Source organism: Cibotium barometz, chromosome 63 (assembly GCF_041138505.1).
Source record: "Cibotium barometz isolate CiBa-2024 chromosome 63, ASM4113850v1, whole genome shotgun sequence".
NCBI lineage: Eukaryota > Viridiplantae > Streptophyta > Polypodiopsida > Cyatheales > Cibotiaceae > Cibotium > Cibotium barometz.
The window spans coordinates 12,762,363-12,784,296 of NC_141108.1; the positions used below are offsets into that span (position 1 = coordinate 12,762,363).

General features: G+C 43.1%; 1 protein-coding gene across 2 annotated transcripts; it reads right to left on the reverse strand.

Moving 5' to 3' along the window:
* Positions 1–3,505: 3,505 nt before the first annotated feature.
* On the reverse strand, positions 3,506–21,325 carry LOC147603707 (E3 ubiquitin protein ligase DRIP2-like). 2 transcript variants are annotated; one of them, XM_086795958.1, is made up of 8 exons: positions 21,230–21,325; positions 20,026–20,080; positions 19,796–19,940; positions 6,733–6,832; positions 5,546–6,640; positions 5,042–5,092; positions 4,558–4,630; positions 3,506–4,143 (listed from the first exon to the last, which is right to left on the reverse strand). In XM_086795958.1, exons 3-8 carry the CDS (start codon positions 19,908–19,910, stop codon positions 3,931–3,933), a joined length of 1,647 nt encoding a protein of 548 aa, XP_086652084.1. In that variant the 5' UTR covers positions 19,911–19,940; positions 20,026–20,080; positions 21,230–21,325; the 3' UTR covers positions 3,506–3,930. The 2 variants fall into 2 exon arrangements, with proteins under 2 accessions (XP_086652084.1, XP_086652083.1); XM_086795957.1 differs by having other exon boundaries at positions 19,796–20,080.
* Between the last annotated feature and the right edge of the window lie 609 nt (positions 21,326–21,934).

Consider the following 21,934-nt stretch of genomic DNA (forward strand, 5'->3'; position numbering starts at 1 on the left):
GGATTGTAAGGTGTCAATAACTATAGGTGTTGAAGTGTTCCAAGTTGGGCAGTCCTCCACCTTATGTGATACATGATAATGGAAACACTGCAACGATGGTTGAGGTGTTTCTTTAGCAGATATTCTAGTCCTTGGTTTGTCTCTTTTTGAGTCAAGGGGGCTTGATTTTCCAATAGCATCCCCTTTGAAGCATTCTTTGTTCACTTATTGCATGTGAATGAAGACACGGTGAGGTGTTATGACCCAAATTTTTACAATGAATGTAGTAAAGAAATATTGACTTCGGGTACGAGAAATGTGTGAGTTGGAGGTAGTGATGTCAATGTGCACAACACATTTGGTCCATAAGTTGAAGGGGTTTTAGGGATTTTTTTCACTTGAACTCATCCCTTTCTTGGAATTTTCTTACAAAGCCTTCAAGAAAGGTTGTGTAGAATTTTATGATTGACACTTCAGAGATCAATTTCTATTTAGCTCTTTGTTATACTCATTTAAACAAGAAAGATCTCATCTCACAATTATTATCCATCATGTTGTTGTCCAAACGGATTACTTCTTTGCTACATTGATCAAAAGAATTTGGAGACTATGATCAAATTGTGTGAAGTGTTTTTCTCCATCCTATGAGGAAGCATCTCTTCATTTGTGCATCTTTGAGTTTTTCTCAATCCTCACATTGTGAGTTCAGGGGTTTATGTGCAAGATATAATACTGTATAAATTTCCTTGGATTTTCACTCTATCATGTAGCTTTCTATTATTCCTACCATATATTGAGTTTTCCCACAAGGCAAAGATGTAAGGCATGTACCTTGGTTGGATAATCTAGATTTTCCAAAAGCTTCACACCTATAAGTTTTTTAAAGATATCTATGGCCATGGTTTCTAGATGTCTCCCTTCGACCATCTCCCTTTGACCATGTGTAGCTCCTTCTTGGTTTAGAGCACTATTCATTATTGGTTTAAAGATCTCTATGGTCATGGTTCTACATGAGTCACTTGGGCCATGTGTAGCTAACCTTGTGCTTTTGTTGACCTTTTGTTAGCCCTTTTTTTTTTTGAAAAACAATGGTGTGTGTGGCACACTATTGCACTAAAAACATACTAAAAACATCTACAAACTTCAAAAATCTAAAAAATTTATAAAATACAAATAAATCAAAAGATAAAAAATGCAAATTGAGAATTATGCACCGACTCATCAAAGAGCAATTTAGCTCAGTCCAAACATGGCTAATCCATGTAAATTAAATCCATTAACAGATATGAATCCAACATGTGGATTCAACCACCTTTTTAAGTCCATGCCTCAAGTATGAGTTCCAACCATATCTGTCATGCGCTGGACCAGACTTATGCCTTCGATTGTGCCAGTAGGCCTTGCACCCTTGGTGACCCCAATTGTCCCAATGGGTAGTCATTTACCAAACACAATGAGTCCCAATGTCCTATAGATGATCAAACCCGACACTTACCAACCCTTGCAACCCCTAGATGCCCAAATTTTAGCCAAATTCAATAGTCTAGGAAGGGGGGTGCACAAGGAATGAATGGTGCTCTAAACCAAGGACTAAATGATTGCTCTAAACCAAGGAGCATGTTATTAGTGGCTTGAGTTTCTCAACCCTTGCCCGTGAGATGATTTTTACCCTCAAATGGCTCACCCTGAAGGACTTGCTAAGGGGACGAGATTTTCATATTGTGAAAACTGATGCAATTGATTTGTGAAAAATGATGCAGTTGATTTTCACGAAGTTGGGATTCAGATAGCAATGGCTTGCCCGTCGCTAGTTTTCAATAATCTGAAGATTTAGAAGATTTTTAATAAGATTCTCAGTCTAAATTCTCACAGCATAAGAATCTGAGAATCTCACATCCAAAGGAATTTCTCACAGTGAACAATTTTGGCCCTTTGTAATAAGGAATTAAGGGTGAGAGCTCAAATTCATAGTTTAAATTAATCATTGTGATTAAATTATTACAAGAGTACCAAAATCTAATCAATATAACTCATCACTTTAGCATTGAAAGCTCATTTTTTTTTATTTTTTTTATCGAAATCCCCCTTTCGAGGGGATGTAACCGAGCTAGAACTACACCACTCACACACACTACCCTACAATATCAAGACTCAAATCCATGACCTCTTGGTTAGGGTAGGTCGTAATGAGCTAAGCCACTCCAGCAAGTGCCACTGACATTTTTCTTTAATTTTTTTTCCAACTCTTGAAATTCACTAATCACCTTTCTAATCTAGAAAACCAGTCCATTAAAGTGTTTTTAGTTAAATTCAAGAGTTCTTTTATAATTTTGAAAGATTAATCTATTTAATTGAGCCTGAAACTTTCTACATACATGCTATACGATATGAAAACAAAAAAGTGATGTTCATGCTATGCTATATGATCACCAAAAAGAAAAGTACAAACCAAAAATTAAGCTAAAAGACATTCTCTTATGCTAAAAAGAGAGCAAAAAACACACCAATCACACATACAACTAACTCTTTCCACTATTGAAGAGTACGGGCGTGGGTAAATCATAGATTGCCGCACTGGAGTAATTCAATATGCGGTTAGAGAAAAACAAAGAAAGAAGCCAAAGGATAGCTCCCCAGATGTATAGGCTTAGAGAATAGGGCTCCACTCTACCTCTACGCCAAAATTGTCACGTGGGAAACTTTCCAATAAAATCCTATCTATCTAGCAACCCCAAGGAGTAAATACAAAACTTTATCACTCCATTAAAGGCATGTTGAAAGTGAAGAATGGTAAAGCTGTGGACTTACTTTCTTGAGGTCCTTATGTTATGTAAATTTTTTTTATTTAAAATTGAAACCTTAGTGCAATAGCATATATTTTGTGTTCTTACACTAAGAATAAATGGCTCAATTGATATGCTACATCATTGTTGATTTGCACCTCCCACATATGTAAAATATCTTTCTTGGTGTCATCAATTTCATTTCTTCTCCACTTGTATAAATAGATTGGGCCTTATGGCATTGTCACCATTATGTTGCATTTGTGAGTTACACACTTCATATATTAGTTATTTATTTTACAAATTGCTATTTGTCTATGATAGCACTCGAGCTATCTACTACAATTAATAGCTCAAGATGTAGATCTAGTACAATGTGCAAGCCCCCCCGCCCCCAAATGCTAAAACACAAATCCCAAGAATGGCTTTTGCTCTTACCAACTTATGAATGTATGTGGTTGTAGATGCTACATATAGGTGTAGATATTCTTATTGACATTAAGATACTGATGTGTACACTCATGTGAACCCTCCTAAAACCTCCATCCTATGCATTTAGATCGACTGTCCCCAAGATGCGACTCTGCATGTAAGCTTTTTTGTATGTGCACAAATACATTGTAGCTCCAAACCTCATGGTAACACAAAAGGCCAGATAGCATATACTATTTTCTTTCCCAATTGACAACTCATAGTGCATGAAAATGAATGACACTGAACTATATACAGGCTTTGCCAGTAGGTGGTGCTAATAAAAATTCAATATCAATCCATCAAATGGCAATCAATACAAACACTTGTTCAATGCTCAAGTAGTGTAACACGCCCCCTTGGTAAGAGTCTTTAACTTTTAGGGGAATTTCTTGAAGGGGAAAGCCCCAATTAGAAATAGGACTTTATGGCAGCCACATGATTAGGGTCCTTACACATAACCACCACCACCAGAGGAGGGTCCATCTAGACCGATGGGGGATCGAAGCCCCCACCCAACTGTCCTTAAATCTAGGCTTTATGTGTAAGGGGCCTTAATGTTGCTTTTAGATTCTCACTTCAAACATGATTACAACTGTACAAACTACCATGGTCTTTTCTCACTTATCTTAAGCTCACTTTCATTAATGGATTAGCTCTGAACAGCAGCACAGATTCAGAATTCAATGACCACCAACTACATAGGCCTTCGATGCCATCCATATGTCAGAACCATCATGTAATCCTCTGCACAGTTGTAGCTTTCTCTCCTGCATCCATAGGATGCAACATATTCTTCCTTCATTGAACACATCATAGATGAGGAAGGCATGGTGGTAAACCAAATGCCTCGAGCACTATCAAGAGGTAAATTCGGAACCACTGGCTGACCTCTGCAAGTGATTTCCACCTAGAAAAAGGTTGAAAAAACAGAAATCCCCTTTTGGCAAAAGTATTTCGTATGATTAAGGCCCTTTACACACTGCATCTAGGAAAACCAGAATTTTCTCCTAAAAATACGGGGGCAGGGATATGGACATGGGAGACTCCCCTTCCACAAACTTCGGGGGTAGTATGTAAAGCCCCTAAAGGGCAAAAGACGCCCATCGTGGGTCAAATGTGCATTGAAAAGAAATAGGTTAAGGTCATCAGAAGGCAAACATGACCATCATGTTGGCTGTGGATTGAAGACACCTAAATAAGAAGGGTAGATGGCAAACAAGGTACTATCTTGTGTCTAACACTGGTCAACAAACCATCATCAATAATACATAAAATCATCCTTCGTTCTACCTTTCTAAGATGCTCAAAGCGGGCAACTTACCTCGTTCTCGCTCTTCAAGTGGAGCTTCTTCGCGAGGTACTTCTTCACAATAGAAATTGGCAGCTTACCGTCTCTGCAAAAAACACACGACTCTTGAGCATCACGATAAATCCTATCCTAGCTCCTTGTCATGGTCACAGAAAACGTGCTTGCACCCAATTTTATCTTGCTACCTTTACAGTACAGCCTACAGGGTTCATATAAAATTAAATATCTTAACATACTTAGACCAGTATAAAAGTCTTGGCAGTGTGGCTTTTCCCTCCCCCTCCCCCCGATGTAGTCTCCCTCCAAGAGCAGCCAGTCGAAGAGGAAGCCCACTTTTGTTCTTTATTTTTTCCTCTTTGGAGGGATGTACATAGAGCAGGCTCCCCTATGGGACTCCTAGTTTTGTTCGTTTGCTTTTCTCTGGACATTTCTCTTTTATGACTAATGAAGGATCTCCTTTTGGAAGGAAAAAAAAGACCAGTATAATAGTTCTTACTTGACCCGGAGATAGCGAGTGGCTATTTGAGGAAGAGCATTAGTCCCCATCCTGCACATCAAACTCAAATAAGACTGGTACCTACTTCTCTATCCTGCACATCAAACTTAAATAAGACTAGTGTTTCTATGAAATGTGGTAGAAAACATGGGAAGCAGCAAGCATGGGAGAGGTGGCATGCCAAGGAAGGGTGGCAGTGCAAACAGAGTTGTAGTAGAATTGGTGCTTAGGATAGGCATGTGGGAGGCAGCACCCACCTAGCAGTGGCATAAGAGGCACAGATAGCGGCTTAGCATGGGGTGGGGCTTGCAACAGGCAGTGCTAGCAGTGTCAGGAATTGGGATGAAACTGTGCCGCTCAGCTGCATCGCAAGGCTGTAAGCAACAAGGTGGCAGCAGCAAGGTGGACCAGCAGCTGAAGACACAACAGTGTTGAATTATCTGATAGGGCAAAGCAAGAATTCTCCTAATAAATGAATAAAGCATGTGATGGGGGTTCACTTACTGATTATCTGCAGCTTGAAGAACAAACCAAAAACCCGCATTTTGTTTCTTCTGTTTTGTGAATGCAGCCATGTTATTTACAGGCATTCTTCTATGTGAACTCAATTGTCTAGCAACATGCACTTTATCTATGGAAGTAGAAGACTTAAATAAGGGTGGAAGACCGGCATGAAGCGGAAGGGTGGCAGCAGTTGGTGGAATCTTCTCTTGCGGATGCCGATTCAAGTTGTTGCCTGCAGCAGAAAATTTCGGGTTTTCAAGGACTCCTCTTCCTCGTGGTGCTCTAGGAACATGAGGTTTCGAGGGATTGGATCCCTCGACTGCCTCACCAACTGCGATTTCGGCGAGCTGTGCAAGTGCAGACCTCCTTTTCATGCCTTTGCCTGTTCTCCCCCTCACCACCGAAAATGCAGTCGGCAGCTTCCGGTCTTCAGCATTATAAGTCTCTATTCTATTATGCTCATCAGATGGTTTTCTGTGCTCATCTGATAAACTGGCTCCTTCAGCCTGGAGACTTGCGGTAGCAGAAACCTTTGATTTCTCAACAACATGCATGCCAAGCCTAGTCCATCCTTTTCTGGCATTGCCCAGGTCTCGCCCCCTTGGTTGTTCTTGTGCTAATAGCATATCCTTTCTGGATGAAGCAAGCTGCTCTATCTTACGTACTAGTTTGACCTCATTTATCTCTCTCTCTTCATCAGAAAATTCTTTCTTAACAGGATTAAGACACTCTTCATTATCTTCCAAAATGACACCATCTGAGCTGCCAGTATCTGGAGCATCGCCCCTTTTGGTGCCTTCATTTTCCGAGTCCACCCCCGACTTCACAATATCTGATTTCCTTTCCTCAGATTCGCTATCTGGACCTGTATCCCTGGTGGCCATGGAGGGTCGTCTCGACACAGATTTTGTCTTGCGATTGACAAAGCCTGGGTTTGCTATAGAAGGCACTCCTATGCCAAGAGATGAGAGTGATCTCTCTTTTCTTCTGACAGGCACAGGTGCATCATGGCCCACACTATCGTCGATCATTTTTCTCTTCTTCATCTTAGCAGGGAATATCTTGGCGCACACATCATCGAGTTGACGGTCCACCCTGCATCATTCAAATCTAACAAGATATCATGCGTGCAATACTCTTGAATATAGGTTTGAATACAACCAAGAAACATAAGTTACAATCCTTACCTCAATTTCTCCAGAGGTGAGCAGCCGAGGTTGACGTTGCAAATCGGGCAGCAGTCACTCTCTCCATCACCTAACTGCTGATATATGCAGTCCTTGCAAACTGCAAGAGCAGACGGTTCCACTTTAATGATGTGTGTTTGCTTCACGTACGTAAGCCTTAGAACCTTTACTATCTCGTGCATGCAGCATGGCGGATTATGATGAGTCCTACCCAGCCCATTTTTGTGCTAAGCGTATTGCATCCCACCCCAATCCGCACATAGTCAACTGTGGCGTTGCAGGTTCATGCATAAAGATATGTCACCGTAGTTGTCAAATCTTCATAGATAAACCATCAAACTAAGTGTCTATCACATGATAAAGGAAGAGAACACACACGCACATGCACACGCCCATGCTTTTTGCTGTCATAAAAAGCAGTGTTCTATTGCTTCACTGTACAACAAGAGAAGAAGCCCACAGAGGTGAGGAAAAATAAGTCTGACTGCAGTTGATCCATCTATGGCAATCATAAAGAGATTGGCACAAAGACTGATGAAAATACGAGTTCTTGTCAATCTGAGTAGACCAATCCAAAGTGTCCGAAGGGCCCAAAAGCGTGTCCAAGAAAGGAAAAGGTGGCAAGGTGGAAAGCCCCCATTGCCCAAACGGCCATAAAAAACAATAAAACAAAACAGGAAGAAAAAAAATGGGCATAAAAAAAGTCACCAAAAAAAAAACGGCCATTAAAATAAAAATAGTTTCGCTGGCATAGCTTCGTACCGAACCGTTTTTTACGTACCTCATGAGCGGGACTAGTTTCGCAGACAACTATGGTTCCGTCACTTGGTTTTCATCTCTTGTCAGTGCATCAGATTTGCAAGACTGGCGTATAGGTGGAGTTTGATGAGCATTTTGTTGCTCTCCGGGACAAGGCAACAGGCCAGGTGGTTTGGGAAGGCGGAGTGGAGAATGGAGTTTACAAGCTTTCAGCACTCTCTCCCCCACGTCCTCAGTTTTATGATGAGTGGCAGTCTGGTAATGGCCACTTAAGTGCGGATACGCTGCAAGTGCAGGCTTTCCCGGACCAGATGGTGGATAGCTTGCCAGTTGATGGCAACAGTTGGCAGGAACTTTCCAGTACTGATGAAACGTTAGTCAGAGGAAACTTTACAGGTAACCTATGCTCTGATGTCTCGTAGTATTCGGGACAAAGAAACTCATGTAGATGAGGATGTTCTTTCCACGAAGACCTCTTGGAAAGCCAGGCAGGTGGCAGTTGATTACTTGCAAAAGGAGGTGGATTCTCCAGGCTTTGTGGTTCCGGATTCAGAGGGGGTGGTTGACAGGTTTCAGAAGGCCTTGCGTGGTCTTCAGCAGGTTTCCAAGACTTGGCTTCCCATCGTAACAGGTGTTGATCCTTGTGAGCAATGTGATGCCTCTTTGACTCGGAAGCAAAACAGTTCATTGATTTGGTTGATGGATACCAGATTGAACGGGAGCTTCCTAATGAGGCTGTTGAGCTCGTGTTTGCAGATGACTCTTTGGGAGGCAAGATTGCGTATCTCGTGGTTTCTGCAGCATGCGAAGGATCATGGACTCTTTTGCACAGGAGCCATGGCCAGCATGAAGGGAACGATGGAAACGGGGGTCACGAACGACCAGGTGGCGGAACTCGTGGAACGCCAAGGAACGCTAGTGGAACGCCGGTGGAACGCGAGATGGAACGGGGGGCTGCCGTTCCCCCAAGTGGAAACGATGACGTGGATTATTTTTTTTTTAAAGAGAAAAGTACTGCCCAATGCCCGTACTGTTGTCCCCGACCTACAGCCTGCCCGACGCCCGTACTGTTGTCGCCAAACTGACTGTCACCCATGGCCCTATACTGTTGTCACCTGCCTGCCTGCCCGTACTGTTCTGTACCAGGTAGTACATCTAGCCGACCTACAGCCTGCTGCAACTGCCAGCCAGCAGTCCTGAGTCGCCCAAGCCTCCAGGTCCCCAGCCCTTGCCGTGTACAGTGTACACTGGTGACTGTACACTACATTCTACTACAGTCTACAAGTCCACAACAATAGTACACTCAACACTGTGCTTGGTACCAGCCTGGAAGCAGCAACAGTGCAACCTGTCTAGGCCCTGTGCAACAGAGTGATCAAGACTCAAGTACAACAGTTTACATCTTTACAAGGCAAGGCAGCAAGCTTTTCTCTTTCTTCTCTCTCTCTTTCTCTGTTTGAACTTTTGGTGTTTTAAAAATTACCTATGTTACTATCTTTGCCCGAATTTGCAGAAATCATGGCTTACTTGGGTTCAAAGCGATCGGCTTCAAATGCTACTTGGTGGGACCAGGTTGAAAGGCTAGAAAGGTATTCATCTAAGGGAGGTGCAACACGATGGAAATGCAAGCAATGTAACAAAGAGAAGTCAGGAGGAGCAAACCGTGTGAGAGCATATCTATGCCATGTAAACAATGAAAAAGCACAAGTGAACAAATGCCCAGGGACAACACCTAAAATGCGTAGAGCGCTTTTGGCAAAGTACCCAAGTGAAGAGGAGAAAGCATGTGCACAAAAGAAATCGGCAATTGATGCATCTTACTTCAGTAGACATGGGGAAGATGTACACTTGGGAGATGGACAACAATATGGAGGACTTGGGAGCTTTGCATTTTCCCAAGATTCGCAGTCCATGGGTGCAAGCCCCGGCAAGCAGCAAATGTCATGTGCACAGTGTGTATCTACCGTGTGCTACACGCACGCAAGACTAGTTTCGAGGCTTGGGGAAGCTTGAAACTAGGCAGGCTGATTGACGAGCTGAGTCAGGGATATACTAACGGACGGGCACCCAAGTATGGACGGGCGGGCGCCCAAGTGTGGATGCCCGATGACCGGCCAAGAGCCTATAAAAGGGTGGCCAAGGTTAGTTATTGGGATATAGAGAGTCTCGCGAGTTTGTGAGAGCTCTATGGTCTTGGAGCCTGGATCTAGTGCAGACGTGCACCTGCTTTACGCAGCCAAGGCCGACAGCAGTCTCGAGGCCCGCGAGGGCAGCTTCGCGGCGGTATGGGACGTCGCGAGGAGGAGATTGGTCGGTACGTCATCCTAGTTAGCTCAGCTCGTGGCTCGGTGGGGACAGCCAAGACTGTGGGCTTGCCCACAGCTGTCATGGTTGGTAGGTGAGTCAGGCCTGCACCCCCTTGTTTGTTTGTTCGTTTGTTTGCAGGATTCGAGTCTCGAACCAAGATCGATCACGAGGGGATCCGTGGGGATTTGACAGTGGTATCATAGCATACCTCGTGAACGAGCAAGTCGGTAGGTAGAGAAGATGAGGTCGAAGAAAGGTATGTGTTAAAAAGCTTGCTGTTTTTTCTGTGCATATTGCTGTTTTCAGAATAGTATGTGTTTTTTCTTCATCAAAGAGACCCATGTTGATGGGAGATGGTAGTTTTAGAAGGGTCGCTTGCTTTGCAAGGAAGAGGAGAGTCGTTTGTGCAGTCGTACGCATGAGCAAGTCGGGAGAGAAACCAGAAAAAAGCCCGTTGCTTTTTGTTGAATGTTTGAGAGAGAGAGCGGTTGTGAGACGGAGGCACTGGCGGCTGACGGGTTTGTGCGTTGGCAAGTTTGCAGGCGGTGGCTACCGGCGGCTGAAGGCGCCTAAGGCTAGGCCAGGCCGGCACCCAGGCCAGGCATGGCGGGCGCCCAGGCCACGTGGCCTTGTGGCTAGGCAGCGTAGCCAGCCAGGCAGCGCCCAGGCCAGTCCTGCGTAGCCAGCCATGCCAAGTCAGGCGGCCAGGCCTGCGCAGCCACCCCAGGCAACACCTACGCTAGGCGGGCAGGTACCCCAGCCAGGCCAGGCAGCGTAGCCAGCCAGGCAGCGCCCAGGCCAGTCCTGCGTAGCCAGCCCAGGCCCACGTGGCCTCATGGCCAGGCCTATGAGAGGATGGCGCAAACGTTGGACAGCAAGCACAGGCAGTTCCAGCGACGGCAGCCAGCACGCCGGCGGCTAATCCTGGAGGAAAAAAAAAAGGTGAAAGCACACGTTTTTTTTTCATAGGCTTTCGCTTTTTTGAGTTTAAATTTTTTTTTTAAAAGTTTTAAAAGACCCCTCCTCCAAGGTTTCAAAGTGTTTATTTTTTTTTTTAGAATATAGAATATATATATCCATATATATATATATATATATATATATATATATATATATATTCAAGAAAAAAAAAACACAAAAGCAAAGCAAAAGCTAAGCGTAGCTTTTGGAGATTTTTAGCTTTTGCGGCTATCTTTATAAACCCCTTAAGTGGGCTTCTTGCCACACATCTCTCAAGTTTTCAAGCTCTCAAGCTCTCAAGTTCCCTTGCACTTTCATTGTGCAAGATCGAATTTTTTCTCCACGTACCCTCTTCACGATGTCGACCCAAGAATCGGAGTTGGAGCCCCTTGTGGAACGCGAAGGCTTGCCGGCTACGGAAGGTACCCATGCCGATCTTTTTGACGATTTTGTGTCAAAATCAGATTTCCAAGAGTTCAAAGTAGCTCTTGAAGCTTCTTCATTGGAACGTCAGGCACAAATCGCAGCCCAGATGCAAGCTTTGCAGAACTCCATCGCTCTCTTGACCACTACCCTCTCTACTTTCTTGGACATGGATACCTTGGCTTCAGCTTTAGGCCCCAACATTACTCCGGAACCGTTCGGGGGCGAGCAAAAGCAACGAACCAAGGAGATCGTGGACACGTGGCTACATAAGTAGCAAGTTCACTTTCAGTTTCATCCATATGATGATGGAAAGAAGATCCAGTTAGCAGCAGGTTTCCTGTCTGGCAAAGCTTTGCTTTGGTGGAAGGAACTCAACCCTAAGCCAACGACTTGGGCACAATTTGAAGACGTCTTCAAGAAAGAATTCCCCAAGAAAGAGGATGATTATGATGTTGTTGCCCGGTTTTCAGCTTTGACCATGACCTCGCAGCACCTCACTTATGAGGTCTACCTCCAGAAGTTTCGTGACTTGCAGATGAAAGCTACAAAGATGGATCCCACTACTCTTTTGGGGTTTTTCGTAGCTGGTTTACCAGACTCATACCGTTTACAGGTAAACAATAACAAATGCAAAACATTGGACGAGGCCATTCATTCAGCTCGTATCTATGATAATACAATGGTCTCTTCCAAGTCAAAACCCGTTACCGAGCAGGGGAACAAGCATAAAAGAAAGTTCTCCGCATCTATGGCTAACTCGACAGAAGGAAAGTCTTCGGACCAACCTTCGAAGAGTTCCAATTCGACACCAACGAAGAAGAAACGACTCCTTAGGGCTTTAAAGCTCAAGAAGGAAGGACGTTGTTTTATCTGCGAAGAAAAAGGACACATGCGTAACGAGTGCCCAAAGCAAAAGGGTACCAAGACAAACGCAGGACCCAAGCCAAAGGTAGCTAACCAGTTGTCTTTGACAGGTACGTCAATTACTGTACTTTCTCGCTCTAGTACTTGTTCTGATTGTCTGTTCAATTCTAAAGTATTTGGCTTGCATGATCTTCTCCGAGTTTATGGAGAAGTGAATGGCCATAAAATTCACATTCTTTTAGACCCTGGCAGTTCACATAACTTTGTTAACTACAAACTTGTGCAGAAATTGAGTCTTGATACGACACTCAGCGACCATACCTATGAGGTACGTCTACCTGCGGGAAGGGATCGCAAGGTGGAGATGCTTCCAATCCAAATTCATGACTACAAAGACACTCTGGAATGCTATGTAATGCACCTAGAGAATGTAGACTTGTTATTAGGCATTGAGTGGTTTAAGACTCTTGAAGTCCAGATAGATTGGTCTAGTCATGTTTTTTCTTTTCAGCATAGGGACACCAAGTATAGTATTTTAGGTGATTGTATTCATCCCTCTCAGGGACCTCTTGTAAATACAATTGATTTTGGAAATATAATGGATTCTTCTTTGTATACCGCTTTCCATTGTGTATTGATTCCACTTTCTTCCTTTCTCATCCCTTCCATGGATGTAAATGAATTAAGTGTGTTTGAAAGCAAAGAATTACAGAAGATACTTGATTCGTTTCAAGATGTATTTCCTAAGGAACTGCCATCGGGTTTACCACCTGAACGGGCAGAAGATCATCGTATTGACTTGATCCCTGGTGCTCATCCTGTCAGTATTCCACCTTATAGGATGAGCCAAGCCGAGGAAGATGAGTTGGCTAAACAACTAGAAGATTATTTGAGGATAGGTCAGATCCGTCCAAGTAAATCACCTTGGGGTGCACCTGTGTTGCTTAGAAGAAAGAAGGACAACACCTGGAGAATGTGTATAGATTACAAGAGATTGAACAAGCTGACCATTAAGAACCGTTATCCTCTCCCTAGATCAGATGACCTGATTGACCGGTTAGCAAGAGCAAAATATTTCACGAAGATAGATTTACGTACTGGCTATCACCAGATACGTATTCATGAAAGGCATGTCGAAAGAACCGCCTTTCGGACTAGGTATGGCCATTACGAGTTTCTCGTATTACCTTTTGGGTTAACCAATGCTCCAGCCACTTTCCAGCAAATGATGAACGATCTTTTTCGTGAACATTTAGGGAAATTTGTGGTGGTGTTCCTGGATGATATTTTGATATATAGTCGTACTCTTGGGAATCATGTCAGACACCTCACGATTGTCTTATCTATTTTAAGACAGAATCGACTATATGCTAAGTTAAGTAAATGTGAGTTCTTTATGACCGACATCATTTACTTGGGACACAAGATCACTAGAGATGGATTGAGCATTGACTATGACCGAGTTCAGAAGGTTCTGGACTGGCCTATACCACGAACAGTGAAACAACTTCGTTCTTTTCTCGGTTTTGTTGTTTTTCTTCGGAAATCTGTACGGGAGTACTCTCAGCTCACACTACCGATGACCGACTTATTGAAAGGTCGTGGACGTAAGTCAAATCAGCCTATCACTTGGAATAACGATTTGGATATGGCCTTCAGACTTTTGAAAGATAAAGTCAAGGAAGCACCTATCTTAGCATTACCTGATCCTAGTCGGCCTTATGTTCTTGAAACTGATGCCAGTGACTATGCTATCAGGGCTGCTCTATTTCAAGATGGTAGACCAGTTGCTTTTGAAAGTAAAAAGCTAGACGACACTCAATCTCGTTGGCCAACCCTTGAGAAGGAGCTTTATGCTGTGATTCATGCTCTCAAGGTTTGGAGACATTATTTAAATGGCTCCAAGTTTGTGGTATTGACTGATCATCAGTCAATCAAGTATGTGTGTGATGCGGATGATTTGAGAGGAAGGAAAGCTCGTTGGGCAGAGTTAATGCAAGATTTTGATTTTGAGATCCGTTATCGGAAAGGGTCCATGAATAGTATTGCAGATGCGCTTAGTCGGATTAGAGAGGTGAATACTTTGTCGTTCACCGAGATTTCTACTGACTTATTTCAGTCATTGAGAGGACTTTGCAGGACTGATAGTTATTTTGGTCCATTTTGGCAGAAGATCCAGGACGGGAGCTCATTGATTGACCAAGACTCGATGACTGAGCAGTCTACCATTCAGGCTGCAGGAGGCCAGTGGATGATTCGGAATGGTTTACTATTCCGTAATGACAAAATTTGTGTACCACAGATCCCGGACATTAGGTCCAAGATTCTTAAGGAGTGTCACGACGCCCCTTTTGCTAGACACCTTGGGATACACAGGACACTATCATTAGTGAAACACACTTTTTATTGGCCAAAGATGAAAGGGTATGTAGAAGATTATGATCTCAAGTGTCAAATTTGTCAGGCAAATAAAGCTGAACGCTTTAGACAGGCTGGGTTGTTGCATCCTTTGCAAATCTCAGGTAATAAATGGGAAAGTATTTCCATGGATTTTATTACCGGATTGCCAAGAACACATCACGGCCACGATTCTATTTGGGTTGTGGTAGATCGCTTGACAAAAATGGCTAGATTTTTACCGACCCGGAAGACTATAACAACTACGCAATTAGCACGGCAGTTTATCGAGCAATTGTTTAGACTGTACGGGTTACCGCCGCAGGACATAGTCAGTGATAGGGTTTACGAGTGATTTTTGGAAACTTGTTTTTGAGAAGTTGGAAACAACTTTGAATTTGAGTTCCTCAGATCATCCTCAATCTGATGGTAGTATTCACAAGTGACAAGACCTACAAGTGTCAACAAGATATTGTCAAGACACAACTTACTTCTCTTGCACATATGAAAGCTAGTAGACAAGTTGTCAATGAGGTGATAGCTCAAGTGGTAAAGGTGTTTGTCTAGGACCATGAGGTCCTAGATTCAAAACCCCACAAGGTGCTTCCTGAGGCAACATCGCCTACAAGTGGATAAAAAAACACCTATGGGCAGGTGCCTACGGATGGTGAAAGGTGATAACTAGGGGGGACCTTGGGCCAATCCGAGGAACTTGCATGGGCTAAATGCTAAGGATTCACCTAATGCATGCCTGACCTTCCTAATGCTTCTTAAATGCTTGCATTTACCTTGCTTGGATCTATACACCCCTTACGACAAATTATAATGCCCTTGAGAACCATGAAAATGCCCTCAAGGTGCAAGTATGACGCCCCTAGGTGCTATCGGGATGAAGGTAGGGTGGGTGTGGCATGTGCAGGTACTAGTCTGGCATATAGGAAGGACTACTAGTCCGGGGTATGGGAACTTCGAATATTCTGATATATATTATTGGGACCTGCAATGCTTGTGATGTGGCTGCCTAACATACTTTGATACCAATGTGACATAGCCGAAGACTTCATGCCTTAATCGCAGCCCTTAAGCACCCTATAGGAACCTTAACGCAGAACGCATGAGAGAGAGAGAGAGAGAGAGAGAGAGAGAGAGACACCGGTTTTCCAATATATGTAAAATGTACATGAAAAAGGTTACCGATATGCTTGGCCATTGGCTTTCCAAAATATGACCAATCTCCAAGAGGGAGAGAGATGAATTATGAATATGCCTTATATAGGCTCTTTTGGAGCAAGTCAGCCTGAATAAATGTTGTTGGCCAGAAGAAAAGCCCATGACTGATGTAATCATCATAAGTGCTATGTTTTCTTATACCAATGAAGTGCATCATAGAAAAGAATAGTTTTGCCTTAATCAGGCTCACTGTAATGCTGTTGCACTTTTATCATGTGATCTCTAGCTTGGAGAATCACATCTTGCATAAGGTGATCTATCAATGCCTTATGCCATGCTGTTACAAGTCATTAGGCAGCTCGAAAGGAGTCACTCTGATAACAGTATGGCAGGAAGTGTAGACAAATTCAGCAAAGGATGCAATGTGATTTACTCCTCTTTAAAGATCTGATTTACTCCTCATTTGAATGTAGGATCCCATCAAATACTATGGATCCAAATAGTACGTGAATATTTGCATGCATATCAGATGCAAAATGGCTACATTTAAAGCTAGAGTTGTCTTCTTGCGTGGAATGAATGTGACGAGCGAAGGTGATAAAATCCATGGTAATACCTTCCAACGGATTATTAGGTACGGCAAGTGGTTGAAGAAGACCAACAAAAACTATGGATCCAAGTAGTACATGCATGTTTGCATGTATATCAGATACAAAACGGCTACATTTAAAGCTGGAGTTGTCTTCTTGTGTAGAATGAATGTGTCATAATGTAATTCAAGAATTTCTTTCTCAAAAACGAGGTGAAATCCATGGTAATACTTTCCCATGGATTATTCGGTACAACAATTGGTTGAAGAAGACCAACGGAAGAAGTATAACAAGTTGGAGTCCCAGCGCAGTCAAAGGATGATGGCATACATCATCCAAAGTCAAAAGATAGTGAAATTTGGATTCCTGTCACTCATCAAGCTCAGCGGTCATGTGTGTTAGACATATCTGGCTTCCTATTTGGTGTCCTATTTTAGCCTCTAGGGCTGACCATGTTAGTCAGAGGGGCTGGTCACCCCTCACTCATATTTTACCCATATTTATTCCCCATTTTATGGTCTTGAGATTTTCCCCAGTTGTGGAGGTATTTATCACTAGTCGGCTGCCTTCATGTAGAGGTATATATAGCCGGCATGCCTCCCTCATATTTTACTGCTTGCATTGCTTGCCTAGCTTGTCTAGCTGTCCCTCACTTACGAGGTTCTCCCCTCTTGCTCGGGACATGTATTCCTTTTGATGATGATATTGAGAGCAGGTTCTCACTTGTGTTTCCTCTCCATCTTTCTCTCTCACTCTCTCTCCTGTGTTTCCACTTTCCCTTCTTCCGCTGCACATTCTATCATGGTATCAGAGCGCCGGTGATTTTCAGCGTTGGATGCTCCCTCCTATACCTCTTCATATCTGCGTTTTTTTCGCCCCTGGACAGACCTGCGTTTTTTGCGTTTTCAACAAGGGCAGCAGCACATAGGTTGTTGCGTTTTTCTTCAGGTGGCTGTCTACAGCAGTTTTCAGCAGTTCTCGGCATTCATACACCCCCCCCCAGCATGTTTGCTGTTTTTTTTCTTCTACAAGTTTCTGATGCTGATTTGCTAATCTGAGGCTTGGGTGTACCTATCTCTTCAGCGTTTTTCCTCATAGGAGGTGTGGACACTGGTTGGCCTGAATTTTCAGGTTTGTAGCCCTTGTTTGGCTGCGTTTTCTTCTCCAGTGGACACAGATCACTTGCAGAGGGGGTTTCTTGATTGGATTGTGGCTTTGGAGGCAGTTTGGTACTTGAGGAGGATTTTGAATTTCTAATTTCAGTCAGCGTTATACTGATTTTGAAGCATCTATACATGTGTTTTGTTCCTGGCCTACACATTTCCCGGTTTCTACATGTTCCTTGCCTTTTGTTGTTGGCGGTGGAGTGTTTTTTTGCTGGATAGCAGTGTTTCCCAGAAGAGTTTTCTACACTCAGAGGGGGCCCTTCTCTAGCTACTTCACTTGAGGATCAGTTTCAGGAGCTGTGTTGTATCTGTGGAGACTTTCTTCTTTGACAGGAGTTTACAGTTATTTGGAGGAGAGCAGTGATCTTTTTAGACATCCTGAGCAGAGTTTATTTTGTCCGAGCTTGTGTTCTTTGCAGTATTTGCAGAACAAGGAGGGTGTTTTGCCCTTTTGTGGTGTGATCCTTTCACATGGATCCTTTATCTGTTTGCTAATTCTTGGGATCTGGTTCTACTTCTGGAACAGTCTTCTGCTATCCGTGATGCTTTTGAGGACTTTGTTGCCACTGCAGTTTATATTCCTGCTTCCCTTCCTCATTGTGAGGAGTCTACCTCTCCCTCTCTTTGTGATGCTTCTCAGGATGCCCCTCCCCCTGCCAGTTCTGATGGCTTGTTGTTTTGGAGGATGGTTTTTTGGACCCGGTGGGATGCTTTGGATCTATGGTTGGTAACCGTGCCTGGGGCACAGTGGTACTTCCTGAGTTTTTTGGATTTGGATCAGAATCAAGTTGGGCTTGTACCAGTCCGACGATATCATTTTTCAGAGGGGGATGTGGAGTCCTTTCATCTTGCGATGCCCACCTCAGTGGCGTGTACTTATATAGAGCATTGGGCAACTCATGTGGGCAGATGGACCCCATATTTTCTACAGAGTCTTTACATCTTGCGATGCCGACCTTTTCAGAGGATGCTTTTATACAGCATTTGGCTACTCTTGGTACAGAGTTGGAGCAGATTGACTCTATTTCTTTTGAGGGTTCCAGTGAGGAGCAATTTGCTTCTCCCAAGATTGAATATATACAGGATCTGATCTTGGTTAGTTATGAGGTTTTTCATACCTTCTCCAGGCTGGATACACGACATTCGACTTCGGAGAGTGTTCTTACACTTGGGTTTGGAACCATTATTTGGAGCAGCACGTCGCAGCCTATATGGTTGTTTTCTTCCAGAGGAACGATGTACTTGGCAGCTTGTTCTGTTGCTTTTGTAGCTGAGTTGCTGAGGAGATTGCTTGTGGAGCTTTCTTGGTACCTGTTTCTGCAGTCTTTCATCTTTGATCGAGGACGGCGTCTCTGGCTTCTTGGAGTTTGCTCAGCATCCGGTGCTGAGAGGGGGTGTTAGACATCATCCCCTACTTGCTGGCTTCCTATTTGGTGTCCTATTTTAGCCTCTAGGGCTGACCATGTTAGTCAGAGGGGCTGGTCACCCCTCACTCATATTTTACCCATATTTATTCCCCATTTTATGGTCTTGGGATTTTCCCCAGTCGTGGAGGTATTTATCACTAGTCGGCTGCCATCATGTAGAGGTATATATAGCCGGCATGCCTCCCTCATATTTCACTGCTTGCATTGCTTGCCTAGCTTGTCTAGCTGCAGTCCCTCACTTACGAGGTTCTCCCCTCTTGCTCGGGACATGTATTCCTTTTGATGATGATATTGAGAGCAGGTTCTCACCTGTGTTTCCTCTCCATCTTTCTCTCTTACTCTCTCTCCTGTGTTTCCACTTTCCCTTCTTCCGCCGCACATTCTATCAATGTGCATGTAGCGTGACATGGCTAACCTCACATCTAATCCCACATTTGCAAGCAGCATTAGGCATTTAGGGCATTACCACCCAGTCTGCAAGCATTTACAGCAGTATATCCAGTCAGCCAGCATCTAGGGGTGCCATGTCAACAACCCGACAGCCACATGTGTGAAAACGTAGAATTTATGATGATTTACGTCAGTCTTGGGCTTTTCTTCTGGCTGACAACATCTATTCAGGCCGACTTGCTCCAAAAGAGCCTATATAAGGCATATTCATGATTCAATCATAATTCATCTCTCCCTCTTGGAGATCGCTCATAGATTAGTCATATTTTGGAAGGCCATTGGCCAAGCATACCTGTAACCTTTTTCATGTACATTTTACATATACTGGAACTAGTCTCTGTCTCTATCTCTCTTTCATACATTTTGCGTTAAGGTTCCTACAGGCTGCTTAAGGGCTGTGATTAAGGCATGAAGGCTTCCGCTATGTCACAGTCAGTTTTGTAGGTTTATTATGCTTCAAATATCAAGTAATTAACAACATTAAGGAATGAACTTATACTATGATCTACACATGTATTGCATATTAAGATGGGACATAAATACTTACATGTGTGAAGGCATTCGGAGATTGTGGTGGCCTCATGGACCAAATTGCAGCAAAGTGGGCATTGCAGGCACACTGTTAGTGGGGTCCTGGAAACCTTTACTAGATTGTACGTCATCTTCTTTGCACCCAAGCTTTACTGAGCGTCCTGTATGTAGTTCAAAAGTTACTTATCATGGCATCAGAGCAAATACAGGTCCACGGATGTGAAGCGCTTCAAAGCCAATTCTCACATCTCACTTCACAATGGAATATCATGTAGGGTGTTGTTTTTTGTCGTATTATCACCTGCAAAAATAAGGACGATCAGGATTCCATAAACCTCTCCGTAGAAGTATGTACAGCATGCACTGTAATCACAAAATTTTCGATATATAACTAGTTCTAAACATGAATGATGTTCCTTTACAAAGATTTGGCACACCCCTCATAATGCCTTTGCGGTAGGCTATTTTCATCATGGTGCCCATAGCTGTGATATGCATTACAATGGAACCATGCATTTCACAACACACTGACCCATACATATTACACGTTGAAGCCAATGGTGTAATCTGACCACTAGGACAAGCACCCAGTATGATAGCCATTTAACCCAAGCATGATTCAAAGGAGTTTAGCCCCTGTTTATATGCAAGTACTTTTGGGAGCCACAAGTCCCTTTATGCAATATATTACTATGGAATCTGGATGAAAGAATGGACATGTAAAAGTCCATATACTGGACTCAGGCGAGCCCCAAAAGGCCAATTGACTCATGTGCATCAAAGCCTGTAACCCCGGATGGATCCTGCGATGCCCTTATGCAAGGTGCCCTCAATACTAAAGCTAGCCAAAACCGAATGAATAACTCAACTGCAACATGGGCACCATCAAAGGAGGCTATCCGATGCGTAAGCTAACTATCTGCACTTTACATAGCTATGGGAATGGAAAAAGTTTGAGTATGACAGGTCATGGGGCGGGGCGGAATGTAAACCAAAATCCAGGATATACAGGGAAAATTTTCCTTAGCACTGCAGCATGCAGGCGAGGACCAAATGGACACCCACTGCAGGGTTTCATGGGAACCCAACATGATTGGTATGTGATTATGTCCGCCCACATGTATACACACGTTTGCCTTCTTATAAGGTGGGTAAAGGCCCGTGAATCGCCCACATAAGTGTACGACAATGCATCAGAGTTGAGTTGACTGCCCAACAAGTTTTTTAATCCTAACAAGTGCCCAAAACGGTGAAAGAACACCATTATCATGCAAGCATACCCATGATTAAGCGACGAAGGCAGGCGATTAGTGCATGTTTAAGGAGATTAAGAGAAACGGACGTTGTGGTATTGCAGGGCGTAAATGCTGCCCGGTAACCTAATTTGTGCGAGATTAACAGAAGCATACTTGATCCCTCATTGGCAATTCAACACACAGGAAGCACCAACCTGGTTTCGATCGTCACGTCTGCATCGTTGATCTTCAACCTAAGAAAATGAGAAAGTACGCAACTTTCTTGGCCAACCTGTAAGATTAATAATAGCAATTTTTTTAACACGCAACAACGCCTTTATAAATTTTTTTAAAAAAACAACATTTATTCATAGTAATATTACATTTATTGTAAAACCCAATAGGAGCCTCTAGTTTAAAAACAATATTAATAACAATAATGAAATTATTTTAACCCAACTTTTAAAACAACACCACCAAACTCCTTAAAAAAACAGGAGCCTCTAGTTTTGGATTCTGATTAATTAATTAAAATGAGAGAGCACACTATATAACGTAAAGTTACTATTTTTAGTTTCAGAGATTTTGGGTGGGGTGTGTGCTGGTCTTGCATAGTTGGATTTAAGCATGTAGGCTTATAGTTCGAGTCTTAGTTTTGACATATTTGCCTTTAAAAAATTGCCCTAAGCTCCACTATGGCTCTTTGACTTTTATCATAAAGTTTGGATCTTATATTAATTATGTGGGCCTTGCCAAGTTTGATATCGTTTAATTGGAGAAATAAAGATAAAGCCAGTTATTAGAAGATACTAAATGATTTTGCTTGAGAAAATAAGGCCCTTCACAAACTAGGACCCTTTACACATGTCCCCATCTATGTCAAGCTCTCAACGTGCAAAATTGCATGCTCATAAGTTTTA